General features: G+C 46.8%; 1 protein-coding gene across 1 annotated transcript in view; it reads right to left on the bottom strand.

The window, feature by feature from the left end:
* The window catches only part of NAGA (alpha-N-acetylgalactosaminidase), a 738,125-nt gene that overhangs the window by 283,256 nt on the left and 435,389 nt on the right, over positions 1 to 19,480 (bottom strand). The window contains exon 4 of the mRNA XM_078640564.1: positions 17,229 to 17,406. Within this exon, the coding sequence (XP_078496690.1) occupies positions 17,229 to 17,406 (178 nt within the window). The remainder of the gene's footprint in view (positions 1 to 17,228; positions 17,407 to 19,480) is intronic.

The following is a 19,480-nucleotide window of genomic DNA, read 5'->3' as shown; positions in this document are numbered from 1 at the left end:
TTCCAGCAGTCCTGAGGTAGATTCAGGTGTCCATATTGTATCAGCTCCGGAGCCATGCTGCCAAAGTCAAAGAGGAGAGATTGGGGTGCACTATCTGGCCTCCGAATTTCATCAGCAGATCTGGTCTGCATGGCTGCCTCAGATGTGGAAGGATAGACCGGTGAAGGAGGTCTGTGAACCACCATTAGCGTGGCCACTCCGGAGCTATTTTATTTAATGCGATTTTATGTAGCGCTAACCTTACCTAAAGGTGTCAGAGCGCTTTACAAAAGGACCAATTACATTACATAAAGACTTCGGAGCACATGAGTTACATAAAAGATACAAACAGAAAAACTCTAAACTCACAAAAGAATGGTAGTAAGTACATAAAGTACATACATCTACTACAGAAACTAGTGGTTAGAGCTGCATATATACAAGTTGAAAAGTCACTCAAGGAAAAGATACAAACAGAAAAACTCTAAATTCACACAAGAATGGTAGTAAGTACATACATCTACTACAGATACTAGTGGTTGGAGTTACATATATACACGTTGCAAATCACTCAAGATTACATTTTAAAAAGCAATTAGTGTTGGACAATTATATATGACATATTTACAGAGCATGACATTCTTGCCATTGTTCAGCCAGGTGTTCAGGTGGTGTTGCACTTAAGGGTGGTGATCTTGGGTCTGTAGGGATCCCCGAGGTGGCCTTAGGGGTAGAAGGCTGGGTGGTGGTGGGCGGAAGCAGCATGCTGGATTCCCGGGCTGAAATTGAGGTCATGCTGGGCTCCATCTTGTGGAAGGAGGAGGACGCTCTGGGCAGGCGGACCTGTTCCACGAAGTCAGGTCTCCCACCTGGCACAAGCACCCGCAGTGAGGCCACTGCAGGCCCGCCAACATCACATCAGCTCTCACTCAGGGCTGCCAGTTGGCCGCTAGGCTTGCTCCGACAAATCAATGCCCCGCTAGGCCCACTAAACGTCCCTCCCTCCCAGGCATGAGGGTGACTGAGTCAGGAAGTCCCACCAGGCACAGCTCCTCGCAGGCAGAAAATCCAGCGCCCGCATGGACATAGGCACTCCAGGACTTTTGCGTGTGCTGCCACGGCCGGGAAACAGACCTCGGCTTCTGCCCCGCTGCTGATTCCAAGCTATGAAGATTATCTTTGCTGAGGACTAGGTCAACTTGATGAGAACTTCCGGAATCAGGGGTATCGGTGGAAAAGTGCAGAGATATTTTCCAGACCAATCGATCCATTGGGCATTCCCTAGAGTCCCAGTCTGGTAGAAGCCCAATGCGAAGCTTTGGCATTTGCTGTTTTCTGTGGTGGCAAACAAACCAACACTAGGAGTACCCCATTGCTGAAATATGTCTTGTACCATGTCGTCGTGCAAGACCCACTCATGGTTTTCTTGCAGGAGCCTGTTGAGCAAGTCTCAAGTCATGGTCGGAACCCCGACCGCTAAGCCTCTCGTGCCCCCAGAATATTGGAAGAGGGCCGCTGCCCTTTTCCACGAGATACGGGAGAAATGGTAGGGGGAGGCGGCCTTCTGAAACTACCGCTCCCAGCTGCCTGTGCTGCTCGTCGCGCGCGCACAGGAATTGACACGTCGAGAAGGCTCCGGTCGGCTTGAAAGCCTACGCCGGAGCAACAAACATTGCTGATTATTCTGAGTGCATGGATGCACACGTCCTGAGACTACATCATTCAGCCCTGATGCTATATTCCTGCTCGGTGGGGTAAGGGTGTCGGTGACACCGCCAAGAGTCTTTTCCCCTATTTGCAGCGCTCACTGCTCCATTTGTTTCTACGGTGTGGATGACACCATCAAGAGTCATTTACCTACTGTACATTGCTCACCTTTGTTGTTTCTATGGCGTGGGTGACGCCGCCAAGAGTCCTTTACCTAATTTGCAGCACTCACTTCTCCATTTGTTTCTACAGTGTGGGTGACACCGCCAAGAGTCATTTGAACTTCCAAAGCACTAGCACTTCAGAGACAATTACTACTACACGAGAGTTTATCATGTCGCTAATAAAAGTATGTACTGCACTTCGCTCGCACTTGGATGTGACCTTTGATACCAGGTGGTATATCGTTTCAGTATTTAAAAGACAGACCTTTCATAGGATTGCAACCTGAATATTTAAAGGCAATCGTTTTTGATTTACAAAACTCTAATGGAATACCATGACATATTTATTTGATATTGATGTGTGTGTATGTTTGTCTCATCTTAGCAGGGGGGTGATAGAGTGGTAGCTGGAATAGCTTATCCTTCTTCCCTTGTGAAGCCTAACTACACACCCATACGGGTGGGTACCAGAGATTAATTTCTTTCCATGTATAATGCATAAGTAGATTGTAGCATGGTGAGGTGATGTTTATATATTGTTCATTTATCCCCAGTATCCAATCTTGAGTGTTATACAAAGGTCTGCTACCACGTCGAAATCTAGATAGCCTAGAGAAGGCTCAGATAACTACACAATTGTCCTTCTTTACAAGGCTATCCAACACGGTTACTTTTCTTTACAGGTAGACAGCGACTGCTATGTGATAATAAGTAGGTTCTGTTTACATGTCTATGTTGAGTCTATACCTTATAGAAACCTTTTTCTCCTTTACAGGTCTCCCTCCCCGCTGTTCCCATCCTTTCCTTCCCCCGATTGACCCCCTTAAACTTCCGTGCCGTCATGGCATTTCAGAATTGAGGTTGTCAATAGGTGGACCCATTTGAGCAACGAGCCGATCCTGAGAGGCCTTCGAGGGACCACGACACTCCCTGCGCATTTTGGACACCTAGTGATTGTCAGGTTCCTGGCAAGTAGCCAGTTCCAGATTGCCTGGGGCTTGTGAGATAAGAGTCTGGACTTTGTCCCCCCCTGCTTGTTGAGGTGGTACATCGTTGTGATGTTGTCCGTCTGAACAAGCAGGGATGGGGAGTTGAATGACGGGCAGAAGGTTTTCAATGCCAGATGGACTGCTCGTAGCTCCAGGAGGTTGATGTGGTACAAGGCTTCCTTTTCTTTTTTTTTTTTTTTTAAATCTTTATTATCACTTCACATAAATACAAGCATGGGCCTACAACCATCCCGGCCGGCCGCTAGTCAATTCGTAAGGTCAGCAAAGCAATATAAAAAGATACAGCAGTCCATAAGCCGGGGTCAGGTAAGTATCCAGGATACGACTCGTATTTAAGCGTACAGCGTGATAAGCAGGATTTAAGAAGGTTAATTTTACAATGAAGAAAAATAAAACAGAAAAAATAGCAGAATAAGTGCCAGACGGTCACACATGATCCTACAATAGCAACATAAAACAGAAATCCGCAATGAGTGCGAATACACTTGAGGACACGGGGGCAAGGCATACGAGTCAGGATAAATGTAAACAACACATACATGTCATGTCGAGTCAGAACCCCAGCCCTTAAAAACAAAACAGATTGTAGGAAACATGAAGACGACGACACCTAGAAAAAGAAAAGACAAAGGGCCATAGAGACAAAGGAAGAACAAATAAACAACCCTCTTCCCCCTACCCCCACCCTGCACCCCTGCAGAAGGCTACGGCCTTCCCCCCCCCCCCCCCCCCCCCCCCCCCCAGCAGCGTGCCTATCACCCTAAAGAAGAAACCCGAGATATAGAATAAAAAGGAAGAAAAAGGAAAGGAAAAAATATGAAGAAGGGCCATCGATCAAACCACCCGGCCCCCCCCTCACCTATCGCGCACAATATACATCAGAAAAGCAAGGTCAGAATAGCCACAGTAAGCAAGAATCAGCAATTCAATCAGTAACATCCCCGTGGAGTGTCCCTCTAAAACACAGTCAGCCAACAATGTGTTCCATCATATCCTAGACGATATCACCCCTGGCCTTCTCTATCAATAGTACCCACATACGGCCATTCATCAATCGGCATACAGTACAGTGTGGTGGGTCCAACCGAACCGGGCGGTCCGGGCAGCGCCAATACTCCATGGGACTGTAGCCCCCAAATCCCAGCCAAATACGTATGGCGGAACTCCGTCTGTGTCAGTACCGATACCTGAAACATCCCCCAGGCAGAACACAGTCTCACCAGCCAGGAGGAGAAGGTCACACAATCCGACAATTGTTGAAACGCCGCCGGGGCAACCCAAACTATGGATCGATGTTGTTTCTTCCGCCGCCGTACAGATAAGGGCCCCGAAGAGTCACTCCCATACACAACAGAGCAATCCAAAGCGGTTTCACGGACCGGGTCTACCGGCGTCTCCACAAACGTAGGCGCAGCTGGAACATTCATCACTGACGCAAAGGCGGGCACATTGGCGCTTCCTTGTGAGTCATCCCTACCCATGTGGAGCGGCGGGACAACAATGGCGGCCATCCTCCTTCCCAGATCCCGGGCGTCCCGGGTCAGGGTCTTATGCAGAGTTGTTAACGCAGCCAATACATCTCTGGACGTGGGCTCTCTCTCGTGTCGCCAGACCCCAGGACTCTCTCGCATAGCGGCTTCCCTGCCCAGGTGAGGCGTGCGTACGAGGGTGCTATCCGCCATCTTAGCTGTTCCGGCCTCGTCCTTCTCCACCTCACCTCGGGACCGGGTCTCACATCAGGGAGGAACAGGATTCACAACGGGAATCTAACAAGCCAAGGCAGGTTTCTCAGCGGAGAGTCACCAAAAGGCTAAAAACTCCGCCTCACCCTGGGGGCCGCACGCTGACTCCGGGAAAAGTCGGTAATGGGCCCGGACACAACACCGGAATAGGGGGGCTAAGAATCATGCACCTCCCTCGACCCAGCTGCATCACACTCCCCACATGGTTCTCCGCCAGTTGGGCTGGGTCGGCACTGTCGCCAGCGGCAATCAGGTCTTCAGTTCCCTCCGGCCGAGTCCTCACCATCACCAGAGGCCGCTGTTGTTGCAGTCGCGGCCGGCCACTCTCCGCACTAGAGACCCCGGTCCCAGCTCCGTGAAGGCCTCAAAACAGTCGGGGACACTCCAACGGGTCAGCAGCAAGCAGAAGCCTCAGGAGATAACGGTAAGTGAAAGTTATCCTTCGCCTACATGAATATGCCGTTACAGCTCAGGATAAGTGCCAGGATGTATGTGCGGGGTGAGGAGGCTCACGGAGCCGAGCGTTTACGCAGCCATCTCGATCGCCATCTTGGCTCCTCCCGAGGCTTCCTTTTCTGACCATTTCCCCTGGATTGGAGATGGTCCATATGGGCTCCCCAGCCCAGCAATGACGCGTCCGTGACTATCCTTTGAGGTGGAATCTCCTGATGGAACGGAATGTCTTGGAGAAGATTGGATGGGGAGCACCACCATTTGAGGGAGAATTTTGCATGGAGGGATAGTTGAATCCTGTCCTCCCAGTTTCCTGTCAGTTGGCCCCACTGATCTTCGAGACATTCCTGTAGAAGCCTCATGTCTAGACAGGCATTAGGTGTGAGAAAAATGCAAGAAGCCATCGAGCCGAGAAGAGAGGACACAGTCCTCATTGTTGGATTGGAAGCTTTCATGAGACCCTGACATTTCTGAAGGATCGATAAGGGTCCCTCCTTCGAAGGAAACACTTTTGCCTTTAACATTTCGATGGAGGCTCCTAGATAGTGCAAGATCTGTACTTTTTTTAATTTATTTTTTATTTTGCAGAGTTTTATATAGCGCGAACTAGAACCGAACCGAATCAGTTATCAGAGCGCTTTCTATAGCACCAGTTACGTTACATTTTAGGCACGGGGAGATTAAGTGATTTGCCCAGAATCACAGGGGGTTTTTGGCGTCGTTACCGAGACTCGAACCCAGATCCCCAGGTCCGAGGTCGAGCGCCTTAGCCGTTAGGCCAACCCCTCTCCCCTACTCCCTCTACTTGGGTAGAGATGGACTTGTTGTGATTGATTTGAAGTCCCAGCCTCTGTAAGAGATCGCGAGTCCAGTTGTAATGAAGCTGTGCTTCTTGGGCTGAGGACGCATTGATGAGCCAATCGTCTAGATATGGATAGACAAATACTCTGTGTCTCCATAGATGGGCGACCACTGCCATGCATTTGGAAAATGTTCTGGGTGCTGATTTCAGACCAAATGGGAGGACCCAGTACTGGTAATGGTCCTGTCCCACCACAAACCTCAAAAATGTGGGATGCTTTCTTGCAACTGGAATGTGAAAGTACGCGTCTTGTAGGTCAATTCAGCAGAGCCAATCCCCTTTCCAGCATCCTGAACTTTTCTCGCCGAATGCACTTGTTGGCTGTCTACAGGTCTAGAATGGGTCTAAATTCTTTTCTGTCTTTCTTTTTGACAAGAAAGTGCCTGTTCCTTTCTGTTGAGGAGGAACAAGCTCCAACGCCAACTTCTGTAAAAGGATGTTGACCTCTGCTCATAACAGAGGGAGATGGTAGTTGGTTGGCTTCGAAGGAATGAAAGGTGGAGGACTGAAAAACCGTAGGCAACATCCATTGCGAACAATATTCAGCACCCATGAGTCTTTTATTATGTTTGGCCACTCTACCAGGTAGTGACTTATGCTTCCCCCAACGGAGTGGGGAACAGAACAGGGGGAAGTAATGATTCAGGTATTGGACTCCATAGGCTGTTTTCCCCCTGAGGATGCTTGGAAGGATCTCCCTCTAGGCTGTCTTCGGTGATACGATTGGTAAGGCTATATGTTGTTGTGCATCTCCCTGTTGACTGCTTTGATACCATGAGGAAGACTGGCCTCTATGAGACGAGAAACGGCATTGATAAGGCTGAAAAGATCGTCTTTGTTCCCTAGGTCTTTCTAGGCCGGCTGCCTTAAGAGTTTCCATCTCTGCCTTCATACGTGACATTTCCTCATCGGCGTGGGCTCTGAAAGTAGTACCAAAAAAGGCAGATTTAGAATCCTTTGCTGCACCTCTGGTTTGAGAGAGGTTAGACGCAGCCAAGGTTGTTGCCTAAGGGCTATCCCATGGCAGTATTCGTGAGCGGCAAATAATGAAGAGTCTGCAGCAGCACAAATCACCTGATTTGAAACCATCAGACCTTCTTTAAGGAACTACTTGAAGTATTCCCTTTTTCCTCAGGGCAGATGGTCAAGAAACTGATTCAAGGACTCCCACAAAGCTCTGTCATATCTACCTAGTAAGGCAGTAGCGCTATGCTGCCTTTATGGACGTTACTGCAGTTCAACACATTTTCCGAACCACTAAATTCTAACTTACAACTTTCTTTGTCCGGAGGGACCGTAGATGAAGGAGCAGTGGCATGTTGTTTCCTTGCCGCTACTACAATTACGGAATCAGGAGCTGGGTTAGTGCAGAGGAAAGCTGGATCCTGCTCTGGAGGACGATACTTCTTGTGAAGTCTTGACGGCGCTGTCTTGACGGAGGCAGGAGTGAGAAAGAGCTCAATGTCCAGTTCAAGGAGATCTGGCACCAGTGGTAACATGGGTCTAGCTATAGACCTCTTTGTAGGGTCTCAAAAATGACAGATGTTGTCGGAGTTGTAGTCGATAAAGGAATACTTAGTTTCATAGCTCCCCTCACTAGAACCTCTTTAAAAGTGGAGACATCGTCCACCGGTGAAATTCATGGAGGCAGAGAGTCAGTCAGTGTGGGAGAGTAACGACCAGTAGATGTAGAAGATCTTGATCGTGAATGATGATGGTGACGGTGATGAGATCTTTGAGAAGAAGTCGAAATATGTCGAGAGCTGTGACGATGGGGATGGCGCTTAGAATGACGGAGTGATCTTGACCTTGATCTCTGTGGTGTTACTGGAGATGGTGGTGGAGGAGACATATGTGGTGGTGGTGTAGGTGGTGGAGGCAGCGGAGGCAGTGGATGAGATAAAGGAGGCGCTGGTTGATGCTCCGAAGACGGGGAGTGTGTTCTGGAATACTCAAAGTCAGGTGAGGAGTTGATGCGCCTTCTCTTCTTCCTGATCTGCTCAAGCCTTGGTGACGTTGCTAGAGTTCTCGACATTGACGAATGCCTCGACCTCATGTGGGTCTGTCTTGGCCTTCTTTCTCCCACAAGCTGGACACTTGTCAAACAGAGATGGCATTTTCTTGACAAAATGCTTTTAATTTGTATCAGAAAAGGGCAAGGAGAGACAAAAGACGTCAAATGAAACAGTAATTATTCAAATTCAATAAAGAATTTTGAAGAAAAAAACACTTTTAGTGAAGCTCAATGCTCAAGGAGCTTCTCAGCAGGAGCTGGAAAAAAGAACTGGAGTAACTGCCTCCAGCTATGCATGATGGTATACTGGTGGTTCCTGGTTCCTTAAAGGCACAGTGTTCTTTATTAGACATATAATGGCAGGCCTTGTGGCTACTCTGTTCTGCTCCTTTCATCTCTATCATAAAAAAGGGTTTGTGAGAGATATTTATACTGATTGACACTAAAATTATCTGAAATTTGCTTATTCTGGCCCCTTTTTCCTCTTCAAGATGAAGAACCTGGCCAGTGTAGCCTAAGAAAATAGGCTGCATAATCTGTCTCTTTTTCTTAAGTGTCTTTGCAGACCTTCCTGAAGAAAGTCACCCACTCCAGGGTCCCCGCACATGAGCTGGACTATTTAGCCCTTTTGACTATACATGGAAATCCCCTGCGAGAGTACTTAGGTTTCTAGAGTTGAAGGGTAATTCTTCCTGACTACAGAAACAACTGCAGAATCAGGTTTTATTTCTTAAGGAGTCTTGGTGATGCAGACTTGAAAGAGCCTGGAATAAGGACATTTGCCTCTGCCATCACAGTAATTCCTGGAACCAGAGGTAGAATACGTCTTGGAGTAGCACTTGGATATAAAGTATTCATGATGATGGATACTGTAGTACGTAGGACTTCTATCTGTATTCAATTTAGCTGTTCCTCTGACAAGAACATCTTGGAAAGTTAAGATGTCATCTAGTAAAGAAGCTCATGGAGAAGCTGGAGAAAATGTTGCTGTATATGATATCTCTGTGTCATACAAAGATGTACTTGGGGGAGATGATGGAGTTCTTCGTTTGTGTCTGTCCAAAGTTCTTAACGTAGAAGTAGACGGTTCTGTTAGTCTCGGAGTCAATGTGGTGTTGCAGGCACCGAAGATATAACAGGAACTGTCGGTTCCGAGAGTGAAGGCAGATTTAGAGGCTGAAGAGAGTCTTCTGCAGGGATGATTAGTCATGGCTTCTTTGTGATAAATGGCTCTTCCACAGAAAACTACTCCATTTCTTGAAGACAAGGAGTATGCATATGAATATCTTGATATGATATGTCTTGATGGTGACAAAGACATTCTTGGATCTTAGAAATGGAGTTGTTTTGGTGCTGGAGATTTTGCCGTAGAATGATTCAACTGCTGATGATGGAGTTTTTTGGGTTTCGCTGATGTCAAGTTTCAAGGTTGGTCTGTGCCATAATCAAGACTTGCGCAATTGACAGCGTTGATGTTGCCTGTCTTCACATTGATGGAGTTGAAATCTGCAGCAATGGTACTGATAACGACACCTGAGGGATTGGAGTTGCTGTCGAGCCATTTGAGGGCGGGCAGATTGGTCCTGATTGGTCGCGTCGACAGATGCTTCTGTGAATGACAGGAGAGCTTAAAATGATGATGCTCTTTTATGTTTCTCCCTGGATTGCCCTCTGTGGGTGTCCTTTTCATTGGAGAAGCTGGTGCATAAAAAGGAGCCCCTTCTTTTCTTCTCTGTTTATTCTTTTCCTCTCCAACTCTGAGCTACTTCAGGAGAAATCCCTTCCTGTCTTTGATGGCTCTTTCTTTAATTTTCTGACAAAAAGGAATATTATTTGACAGAATGCGATTGTCGCGCCACTCCTGCTGCATGCACTCTGTCTGACCGAAGCAGGTAGGCAAGATGCGCTCTCTTCCTGTTGGCATGAGCAGAAGCCCTCACACGGCAGCGCCAGCGTGCCAGCGGTTCTCCCTCCCAACGTACCTCATGCTAGGTCAGTCTGCGCCCACTTGTCAGAGTACTCTCCTAGCCACAGGAGGTCAAGGCAGTTCTCTTGGGGCCGTCTTTCTGCCCAGTTTTCTTCCCAGAAGTTTGCTGTAGTGATTCTGAAAACCTATGTATACCCCCAATCCAACTAACTCATTCAAAACAATTGTGGAGATGTTCTTGTGATTCTGTTTCCTCTTCCGAGGTTAGGCATATTTAAGGGAGGTTCTTCCTGACTTCCAGTGTCGCGCAACGCTTCGAGTTTTTTGCACTTCGCCCTTCCTTGTTTCTGTGCCTTGTCTTCCCAGCTGCAGTCTGGCTAATTCATCTTGTCCTTTGAGACTTGACAACTATATGCTGCAACAACGACTGAGTTTGTCCACTCTGGCATTCAGAGAGCCCGCCAGGTGTTAAACCACCAGGAAAATGCCCTTGCATTCCAGCCTTGTCCGGAGACGCAGGGCCTCTAGACACAGGGTCCATGACCCCACCATGCCCTGTTTGTGGTGGTACCACATGGCAATGGTGTTGTCCATGAACACCTGAACTAGCCTTCCTTTGATCAAAGAAAGAAAGGCTTTCAAAGCCAATCGGATTGCCCGCAGCTCCAACATGTTGATGTTGGTATGGGATTATGCAGGACATCAGAGGCCACACCAACCCAGGAGTGACACATCCCGCACTACTGACATCTGTGGGTGGGGATGAGAGAAAGGCCTGCCGCTGACCCAATCACGGTTCGTCAGTCACCACTGCAGGTATTTTCCAGTTCTATCTGACTTCTGGACCATGTTGAAGAGATTTCCCTGATGCTGTGCCAACTGAGACTTCAGGTCCCACTTCAAAGCCTGCATATGCCAACGGGCATGTGTTACTAGCTAGATGTAGGAGGGCATGTAGCTTTAGTGAGTCTCACCAAAATCAAGGATATAGGCTGAAACATCTGAATCATAGCCTGAATATCCTGGATTCGCCATTCGCGAGGATGACCCGAAACTGCACTATTTTCTGAACAGCTCAGATAAAAGGGAGTATCTGAAAGAATGTCAGGTGTGACTTTGGCACGTTGATAGTGAACCTCAGTGAGTGAAGGCGGTCTTCAGTATTCTTGATTTGGGACATGAGTGTCTGGGGCGAGCCCACCTTCAACAGCCAATCGTCGAGGTAGGGGAAGACTGGAACACCTGACCTCTGCAGGTGTCCTGCAACCACCCGAGAGGAAAGGCCAGAGGGGAGCACAGCAAACTGATAATGCTTGTGGCCCACCATGAACCGCGGGTAACAACGAGGGCAGACAGAGCCTGAGCGAAAGTGAGTATCCTGAACTTCTTCAGGTAGAAGTTGAGAAGGTGCAGATCTAGAATAAGTCAGAGGCCTCCATCTTTTCTGGGCATCAGAACGTAGCAGGAATAGCAACCACAACCTACTTCTGATGCCGGCTCCCTCTTGCTGGCTCCTTTAGCCAAAACAGCCAGAAATTCCTGACAGAGCAAGGAGAGATGGTCCTCTATCAGCCAGTTGTGAGAAGATGACATAGTTGGCGGTTTCCAGCTGGGGATCGGCCCTCTGAATGATTTGAAGGACCTGCCTATCCAATGTTATGAAATGCCAGTGAGGCAGGTGATGGCGAATCCTGCCTCCCACTGGGTGCTCATGCTGGTATGAGGGCAAACGAAAGGGGCTTAGGGGTGGCAGTTGCTGGAGAGGCAGTGGACAGGCCCGCCCTTTGGCTGGTGGTCCCAAATGGCGAAGGGCGTATCCATCAATCAATCAATCAATCAATCAAGGATTAATAAAGCACTGCAAATCACCTGTGATGGCACTGTGGTTGTTTACTGCTTCATGGTCATCGGTTCAGCCGAACAGCCAGGTCTTGAGTTCTTTCCTGAATTTCTGGATCGATGAGGCGGTCCTGAGGGGCAGGTCGTTCCAAGGTGTGCGAAGGAGCATCCTTCATGAGGAAAGATTGGACATACACTGACAAGGTCTCAACCAGGCGTAGCGTCTGAGTGCCACCGACAGCACAATCGCTCTGCCTAATGAGTCAGTTGTGTCCAGCCCACATCTAATGGTGAACTTTGCTGCATTTTGCCATAAGCAATAGATTGGAAGAGTATGGTTAGGGCCTTCTCTGAGCCCATGGGTAGCACTTGCGCAACGAGTCTCACACAGTGTGGGCGTATTGGCTTAAAAAGAATGCAGTGTTCACCGACCACAGTGCTAAGCAGAAGAGAACATCCTCTAGCAAAGGTGTCCAACTCTTTTGGATTTCCTATCCAGTGGAGTGGTAGGGAATGCGCCCGGGATTGATTCGGGAGGTAGATGCTTGGACCACCAAGATCTCTGGGTTGGGGTGCTGGGTGAGGAAAATGGGGACCACAGGAGCAGGGCGATAGGAGCGGGCAATTGTCCTGGGCACAGGAGCTACTATGCAGGGCTTAGACCAGGCTCTGCAAAGGTCATCTATAAGGGCTTCATGAAAGGGAGTAGAAGTTCAAAGGGAAAATTCCCTACTGAAGCACCTCTGTTCATCTTGACTGCCACTGAGAGCGAATGAAAGTCCAGGACCTCAGCTTCCCTCCTCACAATCATTGCAAAGTAGGCTCCCTCCTTCAAAGCCATGGTAGGAGGAGAGACCAAGCCAGTGTCCGGTGAAGGGTCTAACCTACTTGAATCTGCCAGTTTCTCATACCATTTGTCCTCTAATTCATCTAGGGAGTTTTGGAATGCATAAGGGACCTCATATCCCTCCCAATCATCTTCTTCTCCAGGACTATCAAAAGAAAATGGCACTGACTGCTCGAAAGGCATGGCACCAGCCGGCACCAGAATCAACATCAGATGACACTGATTAGCCTCCCTATCGGAGTTGGAAATGATGATGGGGACAGCGCTGCTGCAGGGTGTCAGTGGCATTGTGAACAATGGCACTGGAGCGTACTCCATGGAAGGTTGCAGTCTTGCGGGTTGAGTCGTTCCGGATCCAACACTGGATCTATGCTACCTGACTGGCAACAAGGGTGAATCCTCCAAAGGGCATCCAGAAGGGGCCCCTCCAAACCCCATGGGTAGCAAAAGCACTACAGAGGGGCCGGGCTGCCCAAATATGAGCTGCATGGCCTCACAGAGCTCCTTAAGTTTTAAGTTGGGCAGGGTCGCTTTGGCTCTCGGAAATTCTCGTAGGCACACAGCAAACCCAGGCACAGGCTTCATAGGTGAGTGAGGCTTCAAGCGGCGCCATCACAAAAGCGCCTACCCTGAGGACTTAGACTGGCACAGAGAAGTCAAACAACGCTTCGATGTCTTTGCCTTCTTTTGCTTGTGGGACTTACCTGCCGATTTTGACTGGGACAATGATCATCAGGAGTGACTATGTGAGCGGTCTCACGGCCTTCCACACGACCGTGATCCATTGCATTGTGGGGTCGTCTGACATCAGGCGGAAAGGAGCTTCAGGGAACGATGCCACCTACAAGCACGCAGGGATACTGTACAAGAATTCCAGATCCAGTCTGATGTTTCCGGATAATTCTAAGGTAAGGAATCTGCAGCTAGAAGTCTCTATCACATATATGCTATCTCCAGATGTGGGTAAAGTTGATTTATTAACTGTAAAGTTGCAGGCATTCCAGTTTACCATGGAGGTCAAGCATAAGAACAGAAATGTGGATGCAGGTTGCATGTCAAGTTTGCCATTGGTAAATAAGTCAAATTCTGTTAGCCAGGAAGTTGAATGCAAAGGGCCATTTTTGGAAAATGATGAATTTTTTTAAACTAAAAAAGACCAATATGTTGCTTCAGAATCTAAGTGGATGAGATGAGTGCAGATTATGTCATACATTCCGTATTAGAGTTTGTAATAAGGGGGGTCAGGTGACTGAAAAATGTGTGCTGACCGTAAGTCATTTTTTTAAAGCTCGCTGGAGCTGGCTGATGAAGACGCATTTTGATTGGAGAAGATAAGATTGATCTCTCCTAAGAATTAAGGAAAAGAATTGCAATTCAGTATCAAAAGGGATATGGTCGAAGTCTGGAATGAGGAGGTATTTTTTGTGGCCCAGTGTAGATGGGATGTGTGTTGAAACAGCGGTAAATCAGCTAACCCATGCTGGTGAGTTCACAACTGACTTAGTTTCCGGAGGGTCTCTAGAGGAAGTTGATTTTGGACATGTACAATTGCAGTTGTTCCTAAACGTGAGGCTTTTGTCATAGTGTTAGATAATTATTTTAGAAAGTGTCCAGAGGTTAGGATTGGGGAAAAGGTGACTTTGTGGGTGGTTAAAGAGTGTTTTAAGTGTTTTGACTTAAAAAAAGATTACCCGAATCTCTGGTATCAGATAATGGCCAGCACCTCGCAAAGGTAGAGATGAAAGTATACCTGGCTAGATGTGGTATAAGTCACATGAATTCACAAGAAGATTTCAATGCACCATCTTGAGACTAGTAGCCATGTAGAAAGATATAACAAAGTGGTAAAAGATATGGATTCAGTTTGCGGTAAAAGGAGGAATTTGCTAGAAGAAGGTTCTTTAGGCAGCTTTGCTCATATATAGGATGCCACCCATTCTGCAACAGGTGGTTATCACTTTGAATTTCTGAGAGGGCAGATCCGAGGGTCTAAGTTACTATCATTGTGTTTGAAGGAAAGATGTGGAGTCCAAGACACTACATATTGACCAGTTGTGAGACACAGATTTCAGGAGTACCAGGAGACGATGCAGAATTGTATGGATCTTTAGGGGGGAAGCATTAGTAAGACAAATACAAAGATTGGTCAGTTCCTTCATATTAAATTGCCGAAATGCCTGAGTGAAGGAGTTCCAAATTGATCAGACCCTATAGAATTGCTGAAGTTTTGAATAGAGACTTGGGAGCTGAAGGAGAAAAAGTCAGGAATTTGGGTAGGGATTCTGTGTTTAAGGGAACTCCTCAATGTGAAGGGGAATTTCCCAATGCTGAGGGCAATGTGTTTTGGGATTTGACAAAGGAGGAGCTGGAAAGCGTTAGGGACAGAGGTCCTGTTGGTTCCTTAAAAAAGGAGGTAGTTCTTTGTTATCAGTCACAAGTGTAGTGAAGGAAGGAAGTATATTACTGGGCTATTTAATGATTTTGTGGTGAAGAATGTTGTGTGTGTGTGCGCACTATCGCATGGATGTGCATGTAGTGTGTATGAATAAAACATGGTGGGGTGCTGAAAGGATGGGCAGTTCAGTACAAGGTTTAAATTTGGATGCTCCTTTTACCACTGCTGTCGTTATGGGTGTGACTTTACAAATACATCCAGCGTTATTTCTACCTCCATGTCGGCCTCAGTCAATTCAACAATACCTATACCTGTTAGGCCCGAAGAACCCTGCGGGTCTAATCTAACATACTCTATTTCATACTCTTTAGCCACCATAGTCTGGTACAAGCGATGAGGGTCCTATTCCGTGCAGTTCATATAATTATCAATGAAGACAGAGAAGGAAATGCTTCTGACTAGCAATCTAGTTTTCTAGCACAAATTGTTTTCATAGCTTCAAATGTTTGAATTGTTCCACATCTTATCCGGCCTGACAATAAAAATAACGAAAGCACGTGGATCCATGAAATGTACCAACGCTGTAGATGATTTCTCTCTAGTCAAAATAGCTACACCAATATTGTACCCGAACAGTACTTAAATGTCTATAATAGAAATTAACTGCTCACTTGAACTTGCCCTTGGGCCCCAACATCCTTTACCACATTATGGGGCCGATTATGATTGCGGTCAATCCGCATTCTCCGGGCCGGCGGAAGCCACCGCCGGCCCGGAGGATGCGGATTCACCGCTGCGGTGTTTGTAAAGACTCCCCGCCAGATTAGGATGGCTGGGGGGTCATCGGCGGACGGGGAGACCGTCCGCCGCTTTTCCGCCGCGGTCGCCTTCAGACCGCGGCGGAAAGCTCTAATATGGTGGCGGTGTCTATCAGACACCGCCAGCCATATTAGGATTAGCCTTGGGACATGCCTTACCGCGGCGGCAATGCCGCCACGAAAAGGCATACGGTCTTTTCTTTGGCGGTCCGTTGTGGGCCCCCAGGGTGAAGGGGGGGGGGGGGGGCGTGGGTGCACATTGGGGGTACCTGTGGTACCCCCTGCATTTGCATGTACGAAGCAGCAGGCACCGCGCGGTGCCTGCCGCTTTGTGCATGCAAATGCACTGCATGCAGTTTTAACATTGCGGCGGGTGCTGCTTCAAGCAGCACCCGCCGCAATGTTAAAAATACAGGATGTGACCGCCAGGGTGGCGGTCACATCCTAATACGCATGGAGGGACAGCCGCTGCCCCTGCGGACGGTCCCTCCACCACTGAGGTGGCGGACGGACGCAGGTCCGTCCGCCATCCTAATAGGCCCCTATGTTTGCATTTACCACGCAGGGTGAGGTGGCAGAACATCGTTGTCAGTATATCGTTTAGCATAAATATTTTCTCCTAAATAGCTCAACACAATATCTCTCAATTGGAGCTAGTAAAATAAAATCTACACCCAAATCTAAGATATTATTGCAAACGATGTTTAAGCCACAATACTTATGGCAGAAACAGAGTTTAGTACTGAGTGCAATAATACTTTCATTATATATTGATTGAATATATTAAATTGGAAAGTAATATGTGTCATTGCAAAGCAGAACAATCACTCAAATTGACTTCTCCACACAGAGGAAAAAATGAGAATGAACTTGGACTATAGCACATACTGATTTTGGGGGCAACAAGACTTTATCGAAACAGTGTCAAATTGCTCTTTAGTGAGGCGGCTATTTATCCTAATTTCCTTCTTGTTCTCATTTTATAAATGAGGAATTAAGAAAGGGTAGGGTTAAAACCGCTGTTTTTGTATAAAGCGGTTATTCATTTTAAACAAGCAAAAATAAATTGAGCAAATATGTTGCTTTTGCAGGGGAAATTTTTAAAATACATATTTTGCTTCATATTAAACCTTTTCTGAGATCTTTCATGCAGACAAAACCAGTCTCTTCTATTAATACCCCATGAAAGAGAATTGTTCCTAAGGTGACACCAACTGAAGTAACTGAAATAACCTCCTCCTGGGTGACATACACTGTTCCTATAGTGCCAGCTTCTGGCTGGGGATGGCAGTTCTGCTGAAGAAACAGCCCCTGGAGAGAGAGAAGTACTGCTTTTATAGTGCAACCTACTGGAAGGGCTAGTGCTGTTGCTAATATATCACAGTCCCTGAAGGGGGTGAGCCAAGAACGGCTCTTACAGTAAGACCTGATGGCTCGGCATGTCCCCTTTGCAAAGTTTGGAATATTTTACCCTCATACTGTTCACGGGCGGTGGAGTGGCATCCGTCCAGTTTTACCATGTCGATGCCCCAGTCGGCGAAGGTTAAAGCGTCCAGCTCCACCTTGTCCAACGGCGTACCAGGATATCCAGCACAAGTCTTGTCACCAAGGTCCGAGTAGATGCCGAGCTTCAGTCCCCTCGAGTGCATCTGAGAGAGAAAGAGAGAAAAATTAATAACATTCAGCAGCACCATGAAGCCCACGTCACACATTGTGGTTAAAAGCAGAAAGACCATTCCTAGTTTACATCGTAGGTTCCTACCAGAGACCACCAATTCCTTAATGATCCCTTAACTTGGTGCAATCCAGAAAGCAGGTAAGGTTTCTCATAAGTAAATCGTCCACAGCCTAATAGTAATTATTTACGTGAATTTGGGCTACACCTTTCAAATGACACCCCTGAGTGACAACTGTAGAGCTGAGCTACAGTCCAAATGCCTGCTGACCTACGCAGGCCTTGAAAGCACAGGCAATCAAATTATCTGGATATGTGTTTAATAAAAAAGGAACCGCTTATGTATGTGAATAACCCAGTTTATACAGGCAAATGACAACTATGTTCTTTCCCTACACAGGGTTGTAATTAATGGTGAATATGAAGGATTGGTTTATCGTTGCCCTCTTGCACAGTTGAGGAACACTTCCCTGTTCTATGATATTCTGTTCCATGCCTTATATATTCACAGGCAGAACGAAGAAGGGAGACTCAATGAAATTAATAAATCGGGCACCAAGGAGTAGACTGGAATGAATGAGTGATAAATCTGTTCAAGCCTGTGACAGGACTTTTCCTCTGTGCAAATCTATAGGGCTGGCAGTTAGACTGCACCTCAACATTTGCTATCACCTCATCTCTGAATGATAATAATATGCCGCCTCCTTGAAAATGTAATTGTTATTATTTCTGTAATGAAAGAAGTGGGACTGTATTTCTTAAATTGCGTTTTCTATAAATGCAACGTTCCAAGTGGGCGTGAACTTCACCATAATCTGACATCCCCCACCACCCACACGCACAAATTGTTCCCTGTTTTATTTAGAAGGATTTAAGCATGGAATTGAGCTCTGCATTCCGAGATTTGCCGGTGGAATGGGAAAAACATGTGGCACGACACTTCTGTAACATTAAAACTGCGTCTTATGGGGAAAAAGTGCAAGGTGTGGTTAATTTGTTTTCCCTAAGAATCTTTTACCTTCCGGTATTCCAGCCGGATGCCGAAGGCGAGCCTTAGTGCCAGGTGTTTAGTTAATGTATTCGGTCAGTCAGGGGTAATCTGGCAGTACTAGAGAGAGATTGCTTAATTTACCACAGTGATCTGGAACTACTGCACTGCTCAAATCTTTCAAAGAATCTTATTTGTGTGGTCTCACTTTTGTGGTAGCGAGGTGCAGCTCTACAGACTGATTCGGAGAGGTGGTTATGGGTGGGGCTCCTGGTTTTATGTATTTTTTTTATATTTCCGTCAGTATTTATCCAAATTTAGTTTTTGTTAACTTTATCTGTATTTATCCATATTTATTTTGGATTTTGTGAAAAAAATTAAGTTAAAACTAGTATATTTCAACATTTATTTACCTGATAAATGTTCACTCATTTGTGAATAGTTGCCAGGTTTCAATGATATGAACACACGCAGAAGATGAATCAATGGATTTATATGAAAATGTGTAAATTTCAGTATCAACCTTGTGCATATCTACTGCTGTGTAAGCCTCTTTACTAAAATTCTTTACTTTTGTAACAAGCTTACCTATCAATCCGCACAGTTATTGGCCTAGCAGTCATGTCAGACAATATTCAGAATCACTCAAAAAACAACCCAATTTCCGTTTTTATCCACATTTAAAACTAAATTCAGACAAGAAAACAAATGTTTTTCTGTCTGTATGTATCTGTAAAAATCAGTAAAAACAGAAAACAGGGAACTTTAGTTATGGGTTAGGACTCTGATGTAATAAAATATGACAAAGAACGCTCAGGTGCCTATTACGATGTTCGGCGGACTTACGTCTGCCCGGCACGTCTCGAAAACGAGACCGACCGACCTCCGGTCGGCAGTCCCGACCGCCTGATTAACACTGTTCGGTCGCATTCTGACATTTCCCTATGGGAGCAAGTGTTACCGTTGTAAACTGGCCGTAGTACATGCTCCCACAAGGAAATGGGAGGTGATGTTAATCCCTGCACCCAGAGGCAGGTACCTCAAGGTGCCTGCCATGGGA

This window comes from Lissotriton helveticus, chromosome 1_1 (assembly GCF_964261635.1).
Source record: "Lissotriton helveticus chromosome 1_1, aLisHel1.1, whole genome shotgun sequence".
Taxonomy (NCBI): domain Eukaryota; kingdom Metazoa; phylum Chordata; class Amphibia; order Caudata; family Salamandridae; genus Lissotriton; species Lissotriton helveticus.
The sequence above is the reverse complement of the archived record's forward strand: the minus strand, read 5'-3'. Positions and strand labels throughout refer to the sequence as shown.